This window comes from Ylistrum balloti, unplaced genomic scaffold (genome assembly GCF_031769215.1).
Source record: "Ylistrum balloti isolate Yb309-2 unplaced genomic scaffold, AGI_CSIRO_Ybal_v1 Utg370522, whole genome shotgun sequence".
In the NCBI taxonomy this organism is placed as follows: Eukaryota; Metazoa; Mollusca; class Bivalvia; order Pectinida; family Pectinidae; genus Ylistrum; species Ylistrum balloti.
In genome coordinates, this window is record NW_026782334.1 from 62247 (window position 1) to 84944 (window position 22698).

The 22698-nt window shown below is 37.2% G+C and overlaps 1 protein-coding gene across 6 annotated transcripts in view; it reads right to left on the minus strand.

Annotated features, from left to right (window-relative positions):
* The window catches only part of LOC132555872 (SAM and SH3 domain-containing protein 1-like), a 63623-nt gene that overhangs the window by 38665 nt on the left and 2260 nt on the right, over positions 1–22698 (minus strand). For 2 of the 6 annotated variants that reach the window (XM_060220234.1, XM_060220233.1), the window contains exons 2-4: positions 19221–19364; positions 8681–8917; positions 5477–5529 (exon numbers count right to left, since the gene is read on the minus strand). In XM_060220234.1, the coding sequence (XP_060076217.1) occupies positions 5477–5529; positions 8681–8917; positions 19221–19364 (434 nt within the window). Of the gene's footprint in view, positions 1–5476; positions 5530–8521; positions 8918–19220; positions 19365–22698 lie in introns of all 6 variants that reach the window. The other 4 variants (XM_060220237.1, XM_060220235.1, XM_060220231.1 and 1 more) reach the window with 4 other exon arrangements.

A 22698-nucleotide genomic window follows, 5' to 3' on the forward strand; every position in this document is an offset into this window, starting at 1 on the left:
ACATTCTTGTCATACTGGAAAACAGCACTGCTGTTGTTGTGTTAAACACACAATCTTCCAACCACAGTGTCAAAAACATCAAACCACAATGTCACATACACATCACACCAGTGTCACACACATATGAATGACTACAGTCTTCACAGCTTTATATAAACCAGATCCCACATCCCATAGTGACACAGACTCCAGACCTCAATATCAGAGACTACAGACCTCAGGTATCACAGACTCTAGACCTCAGCATCTGAGACTCCAAACCTCAGTATCACAGACTCTAGACCTCAGTATCACAGACTCCAAACCTCAGTATCACAGACTCCAAACCTCAGTATCAGACTCCAAACCTCAGTATCAGACTTCAGACCTAGTATCAGACTAATGACCTCAGTTTCACCAACCCTAGACCTAGTATCCCACACTAATGACCTCAGTCTCACAGACGACCTCAGTTTCACAGACTCCAGACCTAGTATCACACACTAATGACCTCAGTCTCACAGACTCCAGACCTAGTATCACACACTAATGACCTCAGTCTCACAGACACCAGACCTAGTATCACACACTAATGACCTCAGTCTCACAGACTCAAGACCTAGTATCACAGACTCCAGACCTAGTATCACACACTAATGACCTCAGTCTCACTGACTCCAGACCTAGTAACACACACTAATGACCTCAGTCTCACTGACTCCAGACCTAGTAACACACACTAATGACCTCAGTCTCACTGACTCCAGACCTAGTAACACACACTAATGACCTCAGTCTCACAGACTCTAGACCTAGTATCACAGACTAATGACCTCAGTCTCACAGACTCCAGACCTAGTATCACACACTAATGACCTCAGTCTCACAGACTCCAGACCTGGTATCACAGACTTATGACCTCTGTCTCACAGACTACCTCAGTCTCACAGACTCCAGACCTAGTATCACACACTAATGACCTCAGTCTCACTGACTCCAGACCTAGTATCACACACTAATAACCTCAGTCTCACAGACTACCTCAGTCTCAAAGACTCTAGACCTAGTATCACACACTAATGACCTCAGTCTCACAGACTCCAGACCTAGTATCACACACTAATGACCTCAGTCTCACTGACTCAAGACCTAGTCTCACACACTAATGACCTCAGTCTCACAGACTCTAGACCTAGTATCAGACTAATGACCTCAGTCTCACAGACTCTAGACCTAGTATCACACACTAATGACCTCAGTCTCACAGACTCAGGACCTAGTATCACACACTAATGACCTCAGTCTCACAGACTACCTCAGTCTCACAGACTCTAGACCTAGTATCAGACTAATGACCTCAGTCTCACAGACTCTAGACCTAGTATCACACACTAATGACCTCAGTTTTACAGATTAATAACCTCAAAGCATCATAGACCAATGATTTTACAAAGATACAGACTTCAGACCTTACTATGACAAAAATCTTACAACATCCCAGTATCAGAGACACCAGACCTTACATTGTCACAGATACCAGACTTCACAGTGTCACAGACACCAGACTCCACAGTGTCACAAATCACAGACCTTACAGCGCACAGACACTACACTCCACAGAGTCACAAATCACAGACCTTACAGTGTCACAGACACCAGACTCCACAGTGTCACAAATCACAGACCTTACAGTGTCACAGACACTACACTCCACAGAGTCACAAATCACAGACCTTACAGCGCACAGACACTACACTCCACAGAGTCACAAATCACAGACCTTACAGTGTCACAGACACCAGACTCCACAGTGTCACAAATCACAGACCTTACAGTGTCACAGACACTACACTCCACAGTGTCACAAATCACAGACCTTACAGTGTCACAGACACCAGACTCCACAGTGTCACAAATCACAGACCTTACAGCGCACAGACACTACACTCCACAGAGTCACAAATCACAGACCTTACAGTGTCACAGACACCAGACTCCACAGTGTCACAAATCACAGACCTTACAGTGTCACAGACACTACACTCCACAGAGTCACAAATCACAGACCTTACAGCGCACAGACACTACACTCCACAGAGTCACAAATCACAGACCTTACAGTGTCACAGACACCAGACTCCACAGTGTCACAAATCACAGACCTTACAGTGTCACAGACACTACACTCCACAGTGTCACAAATCACAGACCTTACAGTGTCACAGACACCAGACTCCACAGTGTCACAAATCACAGACCTTACAGCGCACAGACACTACACTCCACAGAGTCACAAATCACAGACCTTACAGTGTCACAGACACCAGACTCCACAGTGTCACAAATCACAGACCTTACAGTGTCACAGACACTACACTCCACAGTGTCACAAATCACAGACCTTATAGTGTCACAGACACCAGACTCCACAGTGTCATATATTAAAGACCTCACAGTGTCAAAGACTACAGTCTAACATTTGTTTGCTAGGTTTAATGCCCTGTGAACAGCCTGGGTCAGTTTGAGGTGAAGTCTTCATGACCAAGGATACAATCCACAACATTACAGTCCATCCCATTTTTCTGCTTCCTGAGGAACAGAAGATGCACCAGGTAGGGAACACCTCATATGTTCATACGAGGTTACATAAGCCAACATTCTAAACAAATGAGCTAACAGTGTCACAACCTATAGACTTCATAATGTCATAGACACAAGACCTCAAACTGACAGCCTCAAGACCTCACAGTAACAGACTCCAGACTTCAGAGAAACAACTGACTCCAGACATCAAAGGGTCACAGACAGCAGACTCAAATCATCACATGCTAATGACCTCACAGTGTCAGAGACTACAGACCTCACAGGAACACATTCTCAAGACCTCAAAATGTCAATGAATGAGTACAGACCTCATAGTGACATAGACTCCAGACCATACAGTGTCACTTGTGTTTGTCTTTCTGCTGCTGGCTGTTTCTTATCATCCAGACTGACTATTCCCTGGTAACTATGCCAATATCCAATACAACAAAACTACCAAGTAACCATGGTAACTTGCTAGTATAGAACTGAAAATGGACACTTTTAAAGTGACCTATCAAAAGTTGATAATCATAAAAATGTCATCATCATCAGATAAAATATTCAATCACTTAGATAACCTAATACCAATCCATTTATGTTTAAACTACAAGTCAGGATGTCCAAAATGCAAATTCAGTTAAATCTACAATTGAAGATTTCAGAGAAACCTACCACTTACATGGGATCCCGATAACACATCATTAATATGATTTGTTGTGAAGGAAACACAAAGAGGGAGAAGAAGCATGACAATCACCACTGTCTGCACCAGGAAAGCATTTCTATGAGATTTTTTAGTGTCTGGGAGCTCATTGTATTGGAGTTTGACCTTTGACCCACCATTGTATAGTCAGCTGTTTATCATCCTGTTGACAGGAGATTTGCAGAGCGTTCTGACACAAAAACTGACAAGAATTATAAAGATTTTAGTGGAGGGCTGACTGGTTTGTCATTCAATGCTGAGTTATGTAAATAATCCCCTACAGTCCCAAGCCCAGGACCAAACAGTTCTGTCCCCCCTGCACACATACATCTTCTCCATCCCCCTCATCAGCACTCCACTCTATAATACTACACAGTCCCTTTTGAACGACTAAGTATACAATTTCTTTACCATTCAGAATAGTAATCCATTCTACAAAACCACATAGTCCCCCTCCAAGGGCTAAAACAGCTTTGTTCCCTCCCCCTAATAACTTCTCCTCCCCTTTTAACTCACTATCCTACAATACCACACAGTCCCCCTCACAGGACCACATGACTCTTTCCCCTTTCATTTTTAACTCAGTTTTCCAAAATCAAATTCCTCACATTTTCCCCCATTCCTTCAATGTCATCTTTGCCTCCAAAAACCTGGTAAGCTTCCCTTACCTTATCACCATCCTCACTATCATAATGTGACACAAGCTCATGTATTAATGCCTACAGGTTTTGGCTTTTATTCTGCTTTTGAATTTAGTCAAACAAATCCTTGGTTTATAGTAAAAGATCACCTGCTACTGTATATATAACTATTTATATACAGAGTAAGATGTCAAAACATACAGTACTTGACGTTAACACTTACGAACATTGAGACAAAGGATGTCACATCAAACAGTGAATTCTAACTTAACTTTTCGTTAACATTTCATTATTGATAGGATGTATACATTAGCATTTCAAATTCACATATGCTTGTTGAGTGTAGTTCATGCATCACTGAAACAGGATTCTAACCACAAGGTGTTGTTTATCATCAACTTTTTATCACTACTGCTGTGACGTACTCAAAACTTCTCTAATATCACCAGTGCTATGATGTTGTACTCGAAACTTCTGTTATCAGTAACACTGTGATGTTGTACTCAAAATTTCTCTAATCATCACTACCACTATGATGTTGTACTCAAAATTTCTCTAATCATCACTACCACTATGATGTTGTACTCAAAATTCCTTTATCTTTATTAATGCTATTTGCAAAAAGCTTTATTTTTACTGAAAACCACACCTTCATTTGATTGAAGTTGCAGACATCGACAATACATGACAGTGTTGGTAAAAACTTCAGATAGATATAACACAGAAATGTATGGGGAAGTTATTCACAGATCATAACTTAGAAAAGCACTGAATTGTAAAACTCTGATGGCTCATATGTTACAACAATTTATCACCCTTTTACCCATTCATCTGCTGATGGTATTTCCAGTTATACTTAAAATAAAAAAAAAATACATATTATCAGAACAAGGATAATCCCTTTTACCTAAGAGATAGTTACAAGCATCTAAAGCTACATTACAAGTTCCACTAGACTGTTCTAGACATTTAGTGGTGTTTCAGTAGCTTCCTCATAAAAACACACTGCAGTGAATTATTTACTTGTTTTGTGTTTTATGAACACGAGCTGATTATCAATACTGTTTCCATGCTGTTCATGACAACCACTCCAAATTACATTACCTATAATGCACGGGAGATACACATGACATCACAATGATACATGTACCCTATCCTGTCTACCTGATCCACACACCTCACCCAACCATTAGTGTGGGCAGTGACAAATTGGCTTTAATTAACTTATGGGAAATGTTGAAAACTTGTTGTTTCAAATACATTTGAGGAGGTTACTGAAAGTTGTCACACACAAGATACATAACATCCTATATGTATCACTCAACAACATTGTGTATGGGTCACAGGTTCAGTAGGTATAGAGCCCCAGGGCAGGTTTCACACCAAAGTTATGTCACACACACCTTACAATTAAGTGCATAGGAATCTCCCATCAACTACATCATTTGTCATAATTAATACACGCAAACTTATCAATTAGTATGATAGCATGTGTTACACTGGTAAACATATGAATGTTTTCTGGTCAGGACACTTCACATCTTTAAATCACAAACTAAGCTCTTACCTTGTGTGTACACTGTGCAGGTCAATGTTCTTCTCCACATGGCTGGTTGCAGGCTGCAAAAAGCAAGTATTTAATTCACCCTTGGACAAAATTGACATGAATATGTTCTTTCATCGGTAGCCATAGCTGCTAACAAACTCATCAGCTATTCATCTTGCATTTAAAACATTAAAATGACTTGCTTTCAAATTTATTAAAATTGGCTCAACATAATTTTACCTACACTAAAATGATTCTATACAAGGTGTTCTGGATACTAGTAATATCACAATAGATAATCATGCTATACTCGCATATCATGACTATTTCTGCATAAAACATATTGGTAAAAGAACATTGAAGGTATTATGTTCAGAAGATGTGATTTTGAAAGTGGGTCAATGTAATGCACTTGGGCAAACTTGATTGCTGTAGGATATTCAGAGAGAAGTCCATTTAAGATTTCAAAACCTCTCCTCATTATTGTTTTTGGACTTTGAGGATAGATCAAGGTCATTTTTGTCAGCAGACATGACAGCATTTTATCACATCATGCTGCTACCAAAATATCAATATTACTGGCCCCTCAGCTATACATAAGACACTTTAGAACTTCTATTAATATATTATGATGCCATTGATTTGAAAAATGGGTCAAGGTCATTCATTTTAACAAAACAGTAAGTCCTTTATAATTATTCAAGAGAAAAATAGCTGGTATGTGGTTGATGTAAGGCACACTAATGATAAAAGTGAGCTTGTAATGCTTTAGCCATATCAGGATTTGAAGCTGGAACTCCTAAACTCTAAACAGACGACTGGGCGACATATGCTTGATGACTGGCAATCAATAGTTCTGTAGGTAGATTAGACCTAGAACTTCAATAGACTACAGCATTAATCAAAAGAAACATTAGAACTCAGGTATCATGTCCCTATATTCCAATGATACACAAGTTAAAAAGCAGAATTTCCGTTACACCAATCTTAATGAGATGATCGGTTATTTTGTTCTGCCTCACTGGTTGGGATGATTTCCTGTATTTGATGCATCACTTTTTGATTATACAATAATCAATGTCCATTTTGACATGCTTGAGTGACCCTGCCAGACCTGCCCTTGCCATGTCATGTGATTACATAGAGTACTTGTTTGGATCTGTAATGATTTTTCCAATACTCTGATTGTATACATCTAATCTAGTGTCACTAACACGCTGACTTATCAAGCTTTAGATCCTACAGGAGAAATATATCAGTCATTAGTCGAGTCAGGTGAAAAGTGAGAGAGCCTGATAGCACAGGTATTGCTATCAAAGCCAGCCAGGTAAGGCTGGTATTCGTGCTGCTGGCACCCGTCCTCACAAAACAGGTGTCCAATGTACTACTGTCAGCAAACACAAATCTTAATGTGAAAGTTAGTATTGACATCTAGCATCTATCATCAAAGCTGATCTTATCAATTAATCATTGACTGCCAATCGCCTGACAAGAAATTACTTGAAGTTACCTGCTAATTCTAAGCATTTGCAAGTTGCTTAATGTTTTTATCTTTGTACATTTTTTCCAATTTTTATTTCTTATATGAATATCAATTACTGTTTCCTCTCTCTGATGTTTGGACAGAGTACAGAGTGAAGAAAGTGAGAACCTATGTAGGGTACAGCAGAAGCTACATTAGGGTGGAGAGAATATAGGTAGGGTACAGCAGAAGTCTACAATAGGGTGGAGAGAATATAGGTAGGGTACAGCAGAACTCTACAGTAGGGTGGAGAGAATATAGGCAGGGTACAGCAGAAGTCTACAGTAGAAAGGAGAGAATATAGGTAGGGTACAGCAGAAGTCTACAGTAGGAAGGAGAGAATATAGTTAGGGTACAGCAGAAGTCTACAGTAGGAAGGGGAGAATATAGGTAAGGTACAGCAGAAGTCTACAGTAGGGTGGAGAGAATATAGGTAGGGCACAGCAGAACTCTACAGTAGGGTGAGAGAATATAGGTAGGGTAAAGCAGGAATCTACAGTAGGAAGGAGAGAATATAGGTAGGGTACAGCAGAAGTCTACAGTAGGAAGGAGAGAATATAGGCAGGGTACAGCAGAAGACTACAGTAGGGTGGAGAGAATATAGGTAGGGTACAGCAGAAGTCTAAATTAGGGTGAGAGAATAAAGGCAGGGTACAGCAGGAGTCTACAGTAGGGTGAGAGAATATAGGTAGGGTACAGCAGAAGTCTAAATTAGGGTGAGAGAATAAAGGCAGTGTACAGCAGGAATCTACAATAGGGTGAGAGAATATAGGTAAGGTACAGCAGGAATCTACAGTAGAAAGGAGAGAATATAGGTAGGGTACAGCAGAACTCTACAGTAGGGTGAGAGAATATAGGTAGGGTACAGCAGAAGTCTACAGTAGGGTGGAGAGAATATTGGTAGGGTACAGCAGAACTCTACAGTAGGGTGGGGAGAATATAGGTAGGATACAGCAGAAGTCTACAGTAGGGTGAGAGAATATAGGCAGTGTACAGCAGGAGTCTACAGTAAGGTGAGAGAATATAGTTAGGGTACAGCAGGAATCTACAATAGGGTGAGAGAATATAGGTAAGGTACAGCAGGAATCTACAGTAGAAAGGAGAGAATATAGGTAGGGTACAGCAGAAGTCTACAGTAGGGTGGAGAGAATATAGGTAGGGTACAGCAGAAGTCTACAGTAGGGTGGAGAGAATATAGGTAGGGTACAGCAGAAGTCTACAGTAGGGTGGAGAGAATATAGGTAGGGTACAGCAGAAGTCTACAGTAGGGTGACAAAATGTCTTTGACATGGGGTATATTATCTTCCAGTACTGGAGCAATAGTAAATCTGCCAATACAGGGGTTATATGAAACTGGGTGTGAAGATCTAGAGTAGAAGTAGGAAACATCTGAGACTGGAGGCATACAGAGTATTACTATCTGGGTATGAACATTGGTTAGGAGAGGTGGTTGGTTGGTTAGGAACTTGGGTCATTATATAAAATGGATGTGATTAGTAAGATGAAGTAATAGCTATTTTCTGCAGAGAGAGGAGGTAACTTACCGGGAGTGAGGAGGGAATGGGTGGTGGTTGTGTGCCTGGACTTCCATAAACAGGTTTGGATGCAGTACAGGGTGGATTCGGCCCTGAGCTGGCATACACAGGGTAGGCAGTTGCGTGCACAGGAGTCTGGTTGGAGCTAGCGAGGGGTGACTGACACACCTGGCCTGAGCTAGCATATGGTGAATGGCTAACCTGACTAGAACCAGCGTATGTAGACTGTCCAGTTTGAATTGAACTAGAGTAAGGTGAATGCCCTGCTTGACAAGAATACTGAGTATGACCAGTTCTAGCATAGGGAGAATGGCCAGTGAGGGAAGTGGGATGAGATGGAGCCGGACTGGAACTGGCATACAGTGAAGTTACCATGGCTGCTGCTTGACCAGGTGGCATGGCTGTCTGCAAGTAAAAGACATCAGAACATGATTATAATACATGGTAGAGAATCTGTGGGTGACATAGATGACTGCTAGTGAAAGTACTGGGAATATGCCCTTATATATGCAAGGTAGTCTGTCACCTTACAGTTGCACGAGTGTTTTGTTGACATCTCCTTTACAAAAATCTGCCATATCTTAATCACTGGACATACTTTTACTGTCAAATTTATTTTCATGGAACTCCAAATTCATGCTTCTACAGAAATTTACTATTTGTGGACACTAGATATAAAAATATAACTCAACAAGGAGCCACTGAACATGGCATTATCCTCCACACCCAGCTGTTGGTGTAAAATCAAAATATGATATATATATATATACTGGTATTACAATTTGTGATGTCACTCAACTATGTACCTTTACAATCACCTGAATACCTAACACATTGAAAGTGCTAGTGTAAAATGTAACACATCTTTTATCAATTATCAGATAAATTTCCTTGTATCTCATCAACTTCAACATTTTATATATATTTACATATATATTGTATATATCAACCTTCAAGAGTTTATATCTTGATGTAGATCCTGTGTGTTCGAGTGTTGATACTTAAACAGAGCTTGGTATTGTCCATGAATACAATTTAGGCAACACTCTATAAGCTCTGGAGTAATACAAGAAGTCACAAGAAATTGAAAAATTCAATAGTAACAGAAAAAAGATAAATAATAAAATGTCCTCAATAAACAAAGGCACAACTTGGGCACTAACCTAATATACAGAATGTTTTGCTGAGTTGGAACAGTTTTGATGTTGTATGGCGGAAAGGAAAGTATACACTAATTTTGTGTTTTTTTGCTATGTTTCCATGGTAACAGCAAAAGCATATAAAATGAAATATCATCAATAGCAAAAGGCACAACAAATGCTCTAACTTAATAAATACGGTAAGTTTTGTGGAGTTGAGTTGAATGGTTTTGAAGTTATAGCCTGGAAAGGAAGGTTGTTCCCATGGTAACAGAAAAAATATCCAAAATGAAATGTCATCAATAGCAAAAGACACAACCAGGGCACTAACTTAATATATACAGAACGTTTCATTGAGTTGAGTGGAACAGTTTTGAAGTTGTAGCCTGGAAAGGAAAGTAAACTAATTTTGTTTTTTGACTATGTTTCCATGGTAACGGAAAAATATAAAAAATGAAATGTCGTCAATAGTAAAAGGCACAACAAGTACACCAACTGAATATAAACAGCATGTTTTGTAAAATTGTGTTGAGCACTTTTGAAGGTATACCCCGGAAAAGCCCTCAGATGGATGCATGGATGCACTGAACCCATATTAATATCCCCAGAAAACGTGTTTCTTGGGTGATAAAGAATCTATTTATACAAATTTAAACAGTTTGTGGACATATAAATCCTTGGACTAAGAGTTCCCACAAAATCAAGGAAATGGAATTCCCCACGAGACCTAATGATTTTAGAGTAATATATGACGGGTATTCATCCTATTCCTAAGGTAGGTCATATCATTGGAATGTATAATACACAGCACTTCTGTTCAAAATTGGAAAGTTTTCACAACAGCAACTTGTTTATTTTTGTCAATCAATAATGAGGCAAATTCAACTTGGAATGATCGTGATATGGAAAGATCGACTTAATCAATGATCCTTATATAAGATAACTATTGATAGTATCAAATAACACCAATGGGTAACTGAAGACTAAATCAACACAAGGTTAATTACTTTTGATGGCCAATAAATCAAAATCTGGCAAAGTTATGAAATGTAACAGTTTAATATCACCAAAAAGTCTTCTTGATGATCAAGCATTTTTAATGACAAAAGATAAAATATTTACAGGTTTAGAAATTGTTAATGAAATTTTACTGACAGATCTTTCCAAATTGGACCCTATTATCAGACTAAAAATACCCAGAGAAATGTATATATAGTATGTTACACAAGTAATTACAGGTATAAAGATATCTGAGTGTAAATGTACTAATTATGTGTCAGGAAAGCAACAGCTCTTAACACAAATAAATAATGGTTAAATCTTAATTAAAATTAAATTAAAGATATATAGATATGTTTGCATTATGTGGAGAATATGTGCTAGTTGTGTCTTTTCAATAAAATTGTTTTTTCCAGATTTATGATGTAGGTATATGTGTAGTTACATGTATGTAAGGATATTTGTATGTACAATTAAAGAAACACAACATATCAATCACAACAAGCTAAGGATAATTTATCCTTGTTGCAATTGATATCTTCCATTGTTTGTCCCTTTTACTCAATCCCCCTAAATATTGCATGGCATCCAAGCAAGGGATATCAGGAACACTCTGTACTCACACAGCCTTGGCTCTAGTCCCCAGAATTTACAATTAAAGTAGTGACAGCATGAATGAAGTGTGTGGAAATTGAGAGCCATCCTATGTGATGATATATTTGTATTGTTATATATGTACCGTATTTTCCGGATATGAGCCGCACCTTTTTTCATCGTGAATCAGGCGCGCAGTTTATATACTGGTGCAGCTTCTATTGGGACGGGGGAAAAAAATTGGCATGATGACAAAAAAAAAAATGAAGTGTACCAGTACACCAGTACAAGATGGAGTTTTTCAGCAGGTACCTGCTTGTCACATGTTTGTGACTGAAACAGCTCCTCTAGAAACTCCATTTACAATCATATAAAGGATGATTTTGAAGAATGAAATAAAAATAACATTTGCATGGATTTAAGTAATCATACCTTTTAACATGAATCACAACAATATTATCTGGACTTCACAGTTACTTCAAAGTCATAACGAAAGTTTACAATAGCCTTTTGCATCATGGGATCAATAGGTCATCAGGTTATAAGTCAAATTCTAGAATGACCACCATGCTTGTTTTTGACATGGACGGCTTTGTGAAAATTCCAAGAAATAACATGGGACTATAAGAATTTTGTCAGCATGCAAGGGCCTTCATTAATATTTAACAGTACAGACACTGATGTAGAGATTGCTTAACAAACCGTATGTAACATCAGGCCATATATTTGTGTGTAGACAATGTGTGAAGGCACCCAAAGCCAAACAAGTTTGATATTTCCTATTTTACATTTTCTTTAAATACATCAATAACAGTGAAACTTGATCATTCTGAAATTTCTTATACAAAATCATAAAACATTCTTGAATTCTGACCAAAAATATAAAGATGATATTTAATTTAGGAAAGGGGCAACAGAGAATTCTAGAATAACAACATACATTAACACATGACCTATACAAGCTTAATCTGAGCCAACTTTTTTATGGAATGAACCAACAGAAATGTAGCAGGATAAGTAGCCAACTGACATGTGCTGTAATGATGGGAAGGATAGTGTGGGAGGGGGTAGGAGGTCAGAGTACTGTGACACTTGTTCAGTGCCATATATCAATATCTTTGACCTTTGTTGCTTTGTTGATGGCCAAGTCTCCCTCATAGTTTACAAATTGTTCATCAAAAGAAACTACACAATTTGAAACCCAAGTGTTAGAATGTCACCGATCAAAGGTTCAATAAGACAGAAGACAGTACACAAAGATAATACACCATCTTCATTTTAATGTTGTTGTTGTTACAGTACAGACTTCATGCCCAGGGTTACTGTACAGATCTCATACCCAGGGTTACTGTACAGACCTACTGTACAGATCTTGTATCATGGATTACTGTACAGACCTCATACCCAGGGATACTGTACAGACCTTATACCCAGGGTTACTGTACAGACCTTATACCAATGGTTATTGTATAGACCTAACACCCAGGGTTACTGTACAGACCTCATACCCAGGGTTACTGTACAGACCTACTGTACAGATCTTATATCATGGATTACTGTACAGACTTTATAACAAGGGTTTCTGTAGACGTTTTATCCTGGGTTACTGTTGTAACAGACCTACTGTACAGATCTTATGCTCAGCATTACTATACAAACCCTATATATATATCCACCATTACCGTTCAGGTTTTGGGTTGTGGAAGAAAACCAAGCTGTTGTTTCCACCAAAAATTCTAGGTCACTCAATGCTTATACAAAAGGATTATTGGGAAGGATTGAATACAGGACAAGCAGTATGCACAAAGAGTTGGTGCAGTACCAGGCTGTGCCTCATCATCTTGTGATGGCTTTCAAATACTGCCAACACCTCTCAGTATCAGTTAACACAATGTGGAAATATATGTCTACCAATAATTCCAGTACACTGTCACCATACATTTGATCTAGGTCCAACTTCTCACAGCTGGCTGTAGTACAGACAGTATTACATAAATCATAAGTCTCAGATATGCACACCATGGAATGTGGGAGTTCCAGCACATTATAATTAAGACTTTCCATCATCTCTATACCCTAGTGATGGGTGCATTCTCACGTCGTATCTCATTGACAAAATAATTCTTACCAAAACACATTATATAATCTGTATAAGTATTAACAGAAAAAGATCAGCTGTAACTCGAAGTTTATATGGAATCTAGACCCATGTATTAGAAAGATTAACTTAGAAGTACAATAGAAATTCTACCAGATTTTTTGGTTTTTAACTACTTTTGTGTCATAAAGCAACATTACTATTCAAATTACTATAATTCTGTTACAGTCTATAGGATTAATGATAAAAACCTTGTTTATGTCTATAAAAATATCAGTATGTGTTGGGTATACCAAAGTATTTTATGCAAAATCATACATTTGTATTTTTTTTACATGAATGATTCTCTACTAAAACTGATGAATGAACTTTTTAAACAATTTTTTGATATTTGACGGGTTAAATTCAAGTAAAGTGGTTACATCATCAAGTAGTGAAGAGGACTCCATTTATTTCTCCATCATCATCATGCTAAAGATAACACTGCACACAATGATTTTGAATATTTACCAATGGAAGAATTTCTCCCTCATCATCCTAGGCTAAACCTATACACGCGGTGATATGACTCTTTTACCAAAGGTAGCTATACACACAATGGAGGCACTGTGGAACACAGCAAAATTTTGTGAATTCTACTAATATGAAATAATTGAATTTCGATTACCTAACTTTCCAACAGCTAGCTTCGCCAGCATACAATTGACATGTACATCATGGAGACCTGCAGATTGTATAGAAAGTAACTAAGTACCCGTAGGAATTGTATCCAAGATGCCTTCGGTGTCTGCTATACATTTTATCTGGGTTACAATCATACTATAAGGAATTCACATCATTCTTATTGGCTTTCACCTTCTCATGCAGTTTTTATTTTCTTAAATGAAAACCAATGAAAGACTATTGATTTTTGGAATTTTTTTTTTCACGTAGATGATGAATTTTCGTTTTCTTGACATGTTAACAATAAAGCATAGAAGATCATGTGATGTCAGCTCCAGTTTAGGCAATGTTATCTCTATACTTGCACGCCATGAACAATACATAGGATATGGATTCCCTTCACACACATATATCTCCATACATCTTACTGGACTTAAACATACATATATTATACTCCAATCAGTGGCCCCTAACTGATAGCTGTTCCTTCTGGCATTTTTACACAAACATGAAATCTCAAATGTATGTTTCAACAGTTTTTATTATACTGAAACCTACACTTTAAAAAAAAAAAAAATCTGCATCATGTATCATCACAAGTTCCTGAATCACCAATTTGTAAACAGCTGACACAATTTGTCTGTAAACTTGAAGTCTTGTGTTCATTTGAGGGAAAACACATGCAAACTGCAGGCCTGGCAAAGAAAACCAATGTGAATAATTCCTTTTGGAGATTCCCCAATGGAATTTATTTGCATTTATATGTATAATTAAAATCTCACAAACACCACTACAAAACTGCTGCAAACACAAGCAGATATTGGAAGGTTCCACAAAGCCGACATTTACAAACAATATTATATATGTATATATATATATATATATATATATGAATATTCTAGAAGTTATGTAATAAGCCCACCCATATCTATTGTTGTTCAGTAGAACTACAAATCAATTTCATTTCATCTACAAATCAATCATACTTCAAACGTGGTGTTTTATATAAGCCCATCCCGTATTAGGAGATGATGGGCGTGTGGCCCCCACGCCCCCTACCTCCACAAGCATATTGTTGGCTCCCTGGGCTTCTTGCAAGATAAATACGGTAAGGAATTTCTATACTATAAAAGTCATAACAACGAATATATTAGCTTTTTGTTGTAATTTGTCATTGTCACACTTTGTATAGACACAACCCTGTCTACTTCTCTAACAAATACCTGGTCATGAGGGTCTATATCTCAGTTCACTGGAATAGTGGATGTTCACTATGTATAAAGGTTTAATTAAAACCTTCATCGTTTACTGTTACACCAATTACAAGTCACAAACACCCTCTTAAATTTCTTTGATGTGAACGGTTATAACTGAAACAGTTGTATGGTACTAAAGGTGTGTGTGGGGAGATCCTGTTATTATCTTCAATGGTACAACAGATAACCTCGGCTTATCTCCTACACCACTACCAAGATCTATCTAATCACTGAGTGTGACCCAAGGTCACAGGTGGATGTGCCTCGTTGAGCACTAGGTCACACCAGAGTAATTTCATAGACTTGCTAGACCAGAATTCCACATTCAACATATGGCCACCTATAACTCACAGACACAAAAAGTCACCAACACAAGCATATTCAACATTTCAATCCTGAGAAAATGTTTAAGAGTCTAGCTTTATAGCACTTGCATGTGGCAGTCTGTCATAATGTACAGGCTGAAGAATATACTTAAAAGGCTGAAAATATTTTTACTTTAGATCAAAACACTGACTATTCATACATGTATTTTCTGTTAAAAGGTATTACTTCACACACAAATGATGAATATGTAAATGTTTCCATATAAATGGTGAATGGACATGTTGATTGCACTGTTTCCTTATGTCATTACAACATGCAATTTACTTTGTATGAAAGAAAGATAATTATTTATCAAATTCTCATACATGAAAGCATAATGACACATAATTACACTGGGTCTAATTTGCATTTTTTCCAATAATTATACAAAACCTTGGGTTGACAGCTGAAAACCAAGAGAACAGGCTGCCCCAAAAGTACAAAAAATAATTTCTTCTGAATGCTTGCTTTCCTTTTCTTTCACAAGAAACATGATAGCATTGACACATTGTTAGGTCTAACCATGATCACTGTCATGTAGGGTTTAGATGTATAACATGTAGGACTGAAAAGGGTGTAAGGTCTACAGATCTGTAAATGATCTGTGTAAGCCTGGCAAGGACGTAAGGTCTACAGATCTGTCCATGATCTGTGTAAGCCTGACATGGATGTAAGGTCTACAGATCTGTCCATGATCTGTGTAAGCCTGACAAGGATGTAAGGTCTACAGATCTTGTCCATGATCTGTGTAAGCCTGGCAGGGATGTAAGGTCTACAGATCTGTCCATGATCTGTGTAAGCTTGACAAGGATGTAAGGTCTACAGATCTTGTCCATGATCTGTGTAAGCCTGACAAGGATGTAAGGTCTACAGATCTTGTCCATGATCTGTGTAAGCCTGACAAGGATGTAAGGTCTAAAGATCTATTCATGATCTGTGTAAGCCTCACAAGGATGTAAGATCTATAGATCTTGTCCATGATCTGTGTAAGTCTGACAGAGCTTTATTAAGGTCTATAGATCAACTCATGTGTAAGCCTGGCAGGAATTTAAGGTCTATAGATCTGTCTGTAATCTGTATTGGGCTGGGAGCTCAAAGGCGCTTAAGATTATAACTTAAAACAACAGACATTGTTAAGAGTCTTTTGTTAAAATGCAACATACATGTGAGTTTATATATATCCTTTCCTAGATCTGAAATTTACCTATGAAATTTTATAACCTGACCTTTGGAGAAGTTGTATCTCACAAGAGTAAACATCCATATGTATATAAGTAGATTGGTATCAAAGGCTGCCAAGAAACAACATCAGCATTCATTTATAGAGAACAGAGAAAATCAATTGTCCTTTATACACTAAATAGTGTGCCTTCCTGGAGGGGTGCCGTCAATAATTGATACACACAGCTAAGTACCAGGTTGTCCTACAAAGTGGTACAGTACTGTTATTACTGTCTATAGTATACCACAATCTTCATACCAAGCCTTTAATAATAGTCCTCCCTCTTAATTCTTATGTACATCAGACACACCCAGAGATCTATGAAGATGTAACCCTCAATATATTTCATAGAGAAGCACTAAAGAAAAAACTCCTCATAAAGAATTCACATATTGATCTATCTGTCAGGGTATTTAATTTTCCCCATCATTAAACTTGATGAATCGATAGATTTAAGTTACGAGAGTCTGGCACGAGGAGGGACCAATGGCCATTGCAATGCAGTACAGCTGTGTCCCTTTTTATCTGCATGCCTTGGGCTCTAACTTGGTCAAGTCATGCCAATACATACAATGAAAAAGAATTTCCGATAATCTTTTTTCTTCCTAGAACAAATAGGGCAATAGAAATAGGAGTTGGGGACTAAATCAATGGACTATTGGATGACGTTGCTATCTGGTAGTGCCTGCATGACAGAATCCCGTTTTATTTAGCCCCTACTAGCTGATGGGGTCACTGTGACACATGGTCAATTAGGGATAAACCCAGACAAACTGCAGTGTAGGATTTCATTTGCAAATCAATACGTTACTGCAGTACAAGTGTCTCCAACTCCATCAATTCCTATGGTGGTCAATTCAAACTTTAGTCATGACTGAAAACCTATGAAGGAAGACTAAGGTCTGACATAGCTATATAGTCCACCAGTCAGAGCAGCAGAACATGCCATATCCTTGCTATAAAGGGCTGTACATGTATTTTAGACATTTTTTGGGTTTAGACTGTGTTAATTCTTATAAGGAATGAGGTGAACTACAGTTATCTTGTTTATTCTCATTAGGAATGAGGTGTACTGCAGTCACCTTGTTTATTCTTATTAGGAATAAGGTGTACTGCAGTCGAAAAGTAAATTGCCTAAATGACTATGAAACTACAGCACTAGCTACCAACATCATTAGATACAACATAGATAATCAAAGGAAAGGAGCTTGTTAGCCTAATCTCCAAACATGTACAAAGGCATTGATAGTCTCCTCATCATCTCTAGTTGCAATAATAACAAGAAACAACACCCATCTTTAAATGTAAAAAATTTCAAAAGATACAGTACATTTAAACTCATTTTTATATAAATGTGTGCATATGTTTTCCCTGTAACCTTGAATCAGTTTGTATTGTTTCCTAAAATCTGGGTATACTATGCCGTGAAATTTTCATTGCAGATAACTTTAAAAAAAAGTTTTGTCATTTTGCAAAGAGTGCATAAAATAAGACGAAATATTAAATCTGAAATCAGTGTTTTTAATGTAATTTCAAAGCAAAGTTATCACTAGGTGGAAATTTTTATGTAAGAACAAGAAAAAACAAGCTGTTTCCATGTATTCTGTATATGAAAATTTAAATTCTCTTTTCTGTGGTGACTTTATTATGGCCACAATAAAAACATTTTTTCTGTTTTGTAATGTGCTAGCAAATCAGTGCATCAACCATATGCATTAATCTGATGCCGACATTGTACTTTAATGAATCACCAGTGATGTAGAGTCAGGTGGATGTGAGGACCTGATGGAGCCAGCAAGACTGGGTGCTGATGCTGGGCCATTTGATTCTGTCAAACATCCACTTTTATCTCCCCTATCTAACTTATCTAACTTTCATTGTCTGTATGAAATTAAATTAATGGAAATTTTTGATTGATTGATTTTCAAACTTGAATAAACTATGGATACAGTTCATTGTTACAGCAGAGTTACCAAGAACACAACTACATTGTTGCAGCCATAACCAACAAAGGTGAATCTTAATGTGAGAAAATCAGTAACTAGTTTTAAGTTTATTTTCTACATTTTTAAAGACTTATCCTAAAGCAAAATTAGAGGTCATTTACACAATTAAAGAGTTGGAGGTTATTTACACAATAAATGAGTTGGCGGTCATTTACTAAACAGAAGAGTTGAAGGTCATTCAATCAATTAAAGATTTGATGACCCAATAGGGAATTCAACCATGAAAAGAATTAGAGGCTACCTCAATACTTAAGAGTTTGAGGTCTGCTCAATAGTAGAGTTAGAGGTCCTCTCAAAACCAGAGTCAGGGGTCCACCCAATAGTAGAAATGGATCACTACCTAAATAGTAGAAGTAGAGACTTACTGAATAATAGTTGTGAGGACCATTGATTCGCCACAATGACAGTTCCTCCAGACATCGATACACATCCTGGAGGCTTGAGCCTTTCAGCTGGTCAGTGTACTTGACCGCTAAGGCAGCTAGACTGCTATGACAAGCCGAGTTGTCCTGGAATAAAAAACAAATTTTGTGTACTATACACCTAAGAAAATTTCCCTGCTGTAGAAGATATCATGCAACTAAAATTTTGAAATCTTGGTTTAAAAATGGCAAAGTGGCTTCATTATTGACTACACATTTAATTATTTGTAATCAGATTTTTAGTTACCAATACATTGGATGACCATAATAAATTAACTCAACTTAACTGCCCATGGGTTGTTTATGTTACATCAGACACAAGAATTCTACAGAACTTATGGGGGAGGGGAATGCAGATCACACGTATCAAAATATTATATCAAAGTGACAAGTCAGGAAAGGAATTTTCAAAATTAGCAATAAGAACATTTCATAAAGCCAATTTCTTCTTAAATAGAACATTGCATTACCCATTCCAAACATATATAGCACTTCTACAGCTATATATGTATAGGTATAATACCACACCACAAATACTTCAGATGTTTTCATCAACCACAAACAAAAAAAATGTAATATATTTGAATTGTATACATATTATCACCTCATAAAAATTTCATTATTCACTATACACTGCTACCTGTGGTACAGTGGTCTGTTACAGTGTTACACACGACTGACACTGTAGGAAATGTCAACAAAAGTCAGGTCCAATTCAATGCCCACAAATGTGGATTTACATAGACATGCTAACAGATGTACATATAATCGGACAATAGTCCAGAATTTGTGGCACCAGAGGTGGGTATAGGACTGAGTGGGGCGTCCAACCCTTCAGTACAGGAAGGCTTTGATGTCAAAATGTCTTGTATTTTTATCAACTTTCACAGTTGGGAGACTGAGTCAATATTTTATTTTGTATATCATCTTTTATTTAATATCTATCCTCCTAACAAATGAATATTCAGTAACACTGACAATCCTATAGCAGGTCTTTGTATTGCCACAAAACGTTATTCTCCAGTATTCCCCGCTGTGTAATATACAAACACAATTACATCTGGTCATAGACACAAAGTCTGCAGCAAATAAAAAATTCAAACCCACTTCTCCCAGCCAAATAAAAAAATACAATTCAATTTTTTAAAAATGTCAATAATGACATGCAAATTTCAATCCACGTCATGTGTTGAACCGAAGGAAAATGAAACAATGATCAATAAAGAAGAATAATTGTCTATCAAAAGTCACACCATGAATTTCTACCAGGTTTTCTTTTTTCCTAGACCTCACTTATCCTAACTTAAATTTCAGTGTTATTACATGATGACCATTTGATATTGACAATACATTAATGAAATCATCAGTAATGGTGAGCTAATTATGAACATGTGTATTCCCTACAAACACACATGCATGTTATCAGGCCATGTGCCACTAAACCATTGCACAAGGATACATGTATGTAGGTATAGATACAATAAACACACAACCGTTATCATAATGTGCAGATTGAATAACCTTTCATTAATGAAGTACTCCCACAGCCCTAAGGTCAATTTCTTATAGTATTTTTTAATAAACTTTTTTATGTATACTATTTTTATGAGAGAAATAAAACTTTCCTGCTTTACGAACTGAAGCATAATGATTGTTTTCTTTTCTCTGAGTTGATACTATGATGCAACATTGTATCTACATGTAAATATAAACCGATGACTCAACATTTTAAGCAGACACATAAATCTGCAAAATATATGAAATGTAACAGGAGATTTTGTTTTTTTTAATTAACTATATATATTTTCTTTGCAATATCTGAGTTTCTATAATTCCATTGCATGCTGTAGATCCTGGTAGCCAATTATAAATTCTAGTAGAAAACACAAATTACAATGTACATAAAAACAGAATTGTCAGTATGACAATTATATACATATTAAATATTGTTGACGACTACAGAAATTATAAATAACATCATAATACGCTTAACAGCATGGGGTGTCTCTACCATACCAACACAAATTAATGGCCACATTACAAGTAAATTAAGATAAATAACACCAGTCTATTACAAGTAAACAAAGTGTAGTAAGGCAGTAAATGAGGCTACAGTTGCAGCGACTTCCAGATGTGGTGGTGGTGGTTGACTTGTTTGTGAGAGAGGGAGTTGGAGAAGGGGTAAAGGGGTGCTATCAAGGCAGATTCCAACAAGTTCATTAGCCCACAGTAATGGTCTAGTTATAGCTAGTAACACCCATACTGTAGACCGATGAAACACAGCACCAAGTATTAGATACACCTAGCTACAAATCTAACTCTAACAAATTCCAATCACAATGTTCATTACATTGTAATACCTCTTCAGCCAGCACTATTTAACAACCATCATACACCTGTTATTAACATCATCTGTATGCTGTAGAAGTCATCCCAATAAAACTCTACAGTCCAGGGCCTGCTCTTCTGAAGACAATCACTGATAAGCCAATCCATGTATAGTTTATACCTATACTCCGCAAACAAATATCTTATCAGTGATATATACCAAGCATATTTCTTATATATCATTCTAACTTATGAAGTTGAACTATTTCTGTGTACTAGGTGCTTGTCTCACCTGTATTAGCTACTGACCAGTAAACAACAGGTAATACAGATGACAGGCAGTCACAACATACCTGGGTGTACCTATCATTAGCTTTTCCCCACCATACACTAGGTACACATGTAGTACCCAGGGACAACTTGTATTTCGATGTGATCCACCTATCAGGTACACAGTCCTCTAGGGACGGCCTGAATACTGGTACATCTCACCTCCAACCAACGGGTAGTCCCAACCTCAACCCTCAACCTAACAAGGACATACCGAGTCCCTAAATTCACCCACCAGCCATCCCTGATCATCTACAGTATATACCATTGACAGTCCCTATTTTACCCAAGTAATTCTAAACCTTAAACAAGAATTTTTAGGCAACTATACACTGTTGCAACGCTATTTGCTGTTACAGGGATATGCTGATGATTTCAAGTTTTGGGACCCTAAGGATATGAGAATGTACATGATTCTTTGACGATGGAATAGAAGTTTGGTGTAGGGATGGAGGGTATTAATGATACTAGTTGTGGTAGCACAGATTAAGGTATTCATGCATGAATCCTAATTACAAAAACACAAATTGGAAACCCTGAAGTTCAGTCCACAGAGATAAAGTATGATGACAGGTTGATATTCATATTTGTATTACCATGTTATAAATTAATATGATATTATAAAGGTAAACGCAAGATATAAGTGAGGTGGGTTGCTACAGGTATGTCAAACATGTTATCTGTAAGTCAGTAAGCACAAAATCCAAATAATTTAGAGTTAACATATCACAGTCAACAGTAAGCATTATACACCAAGTAATTA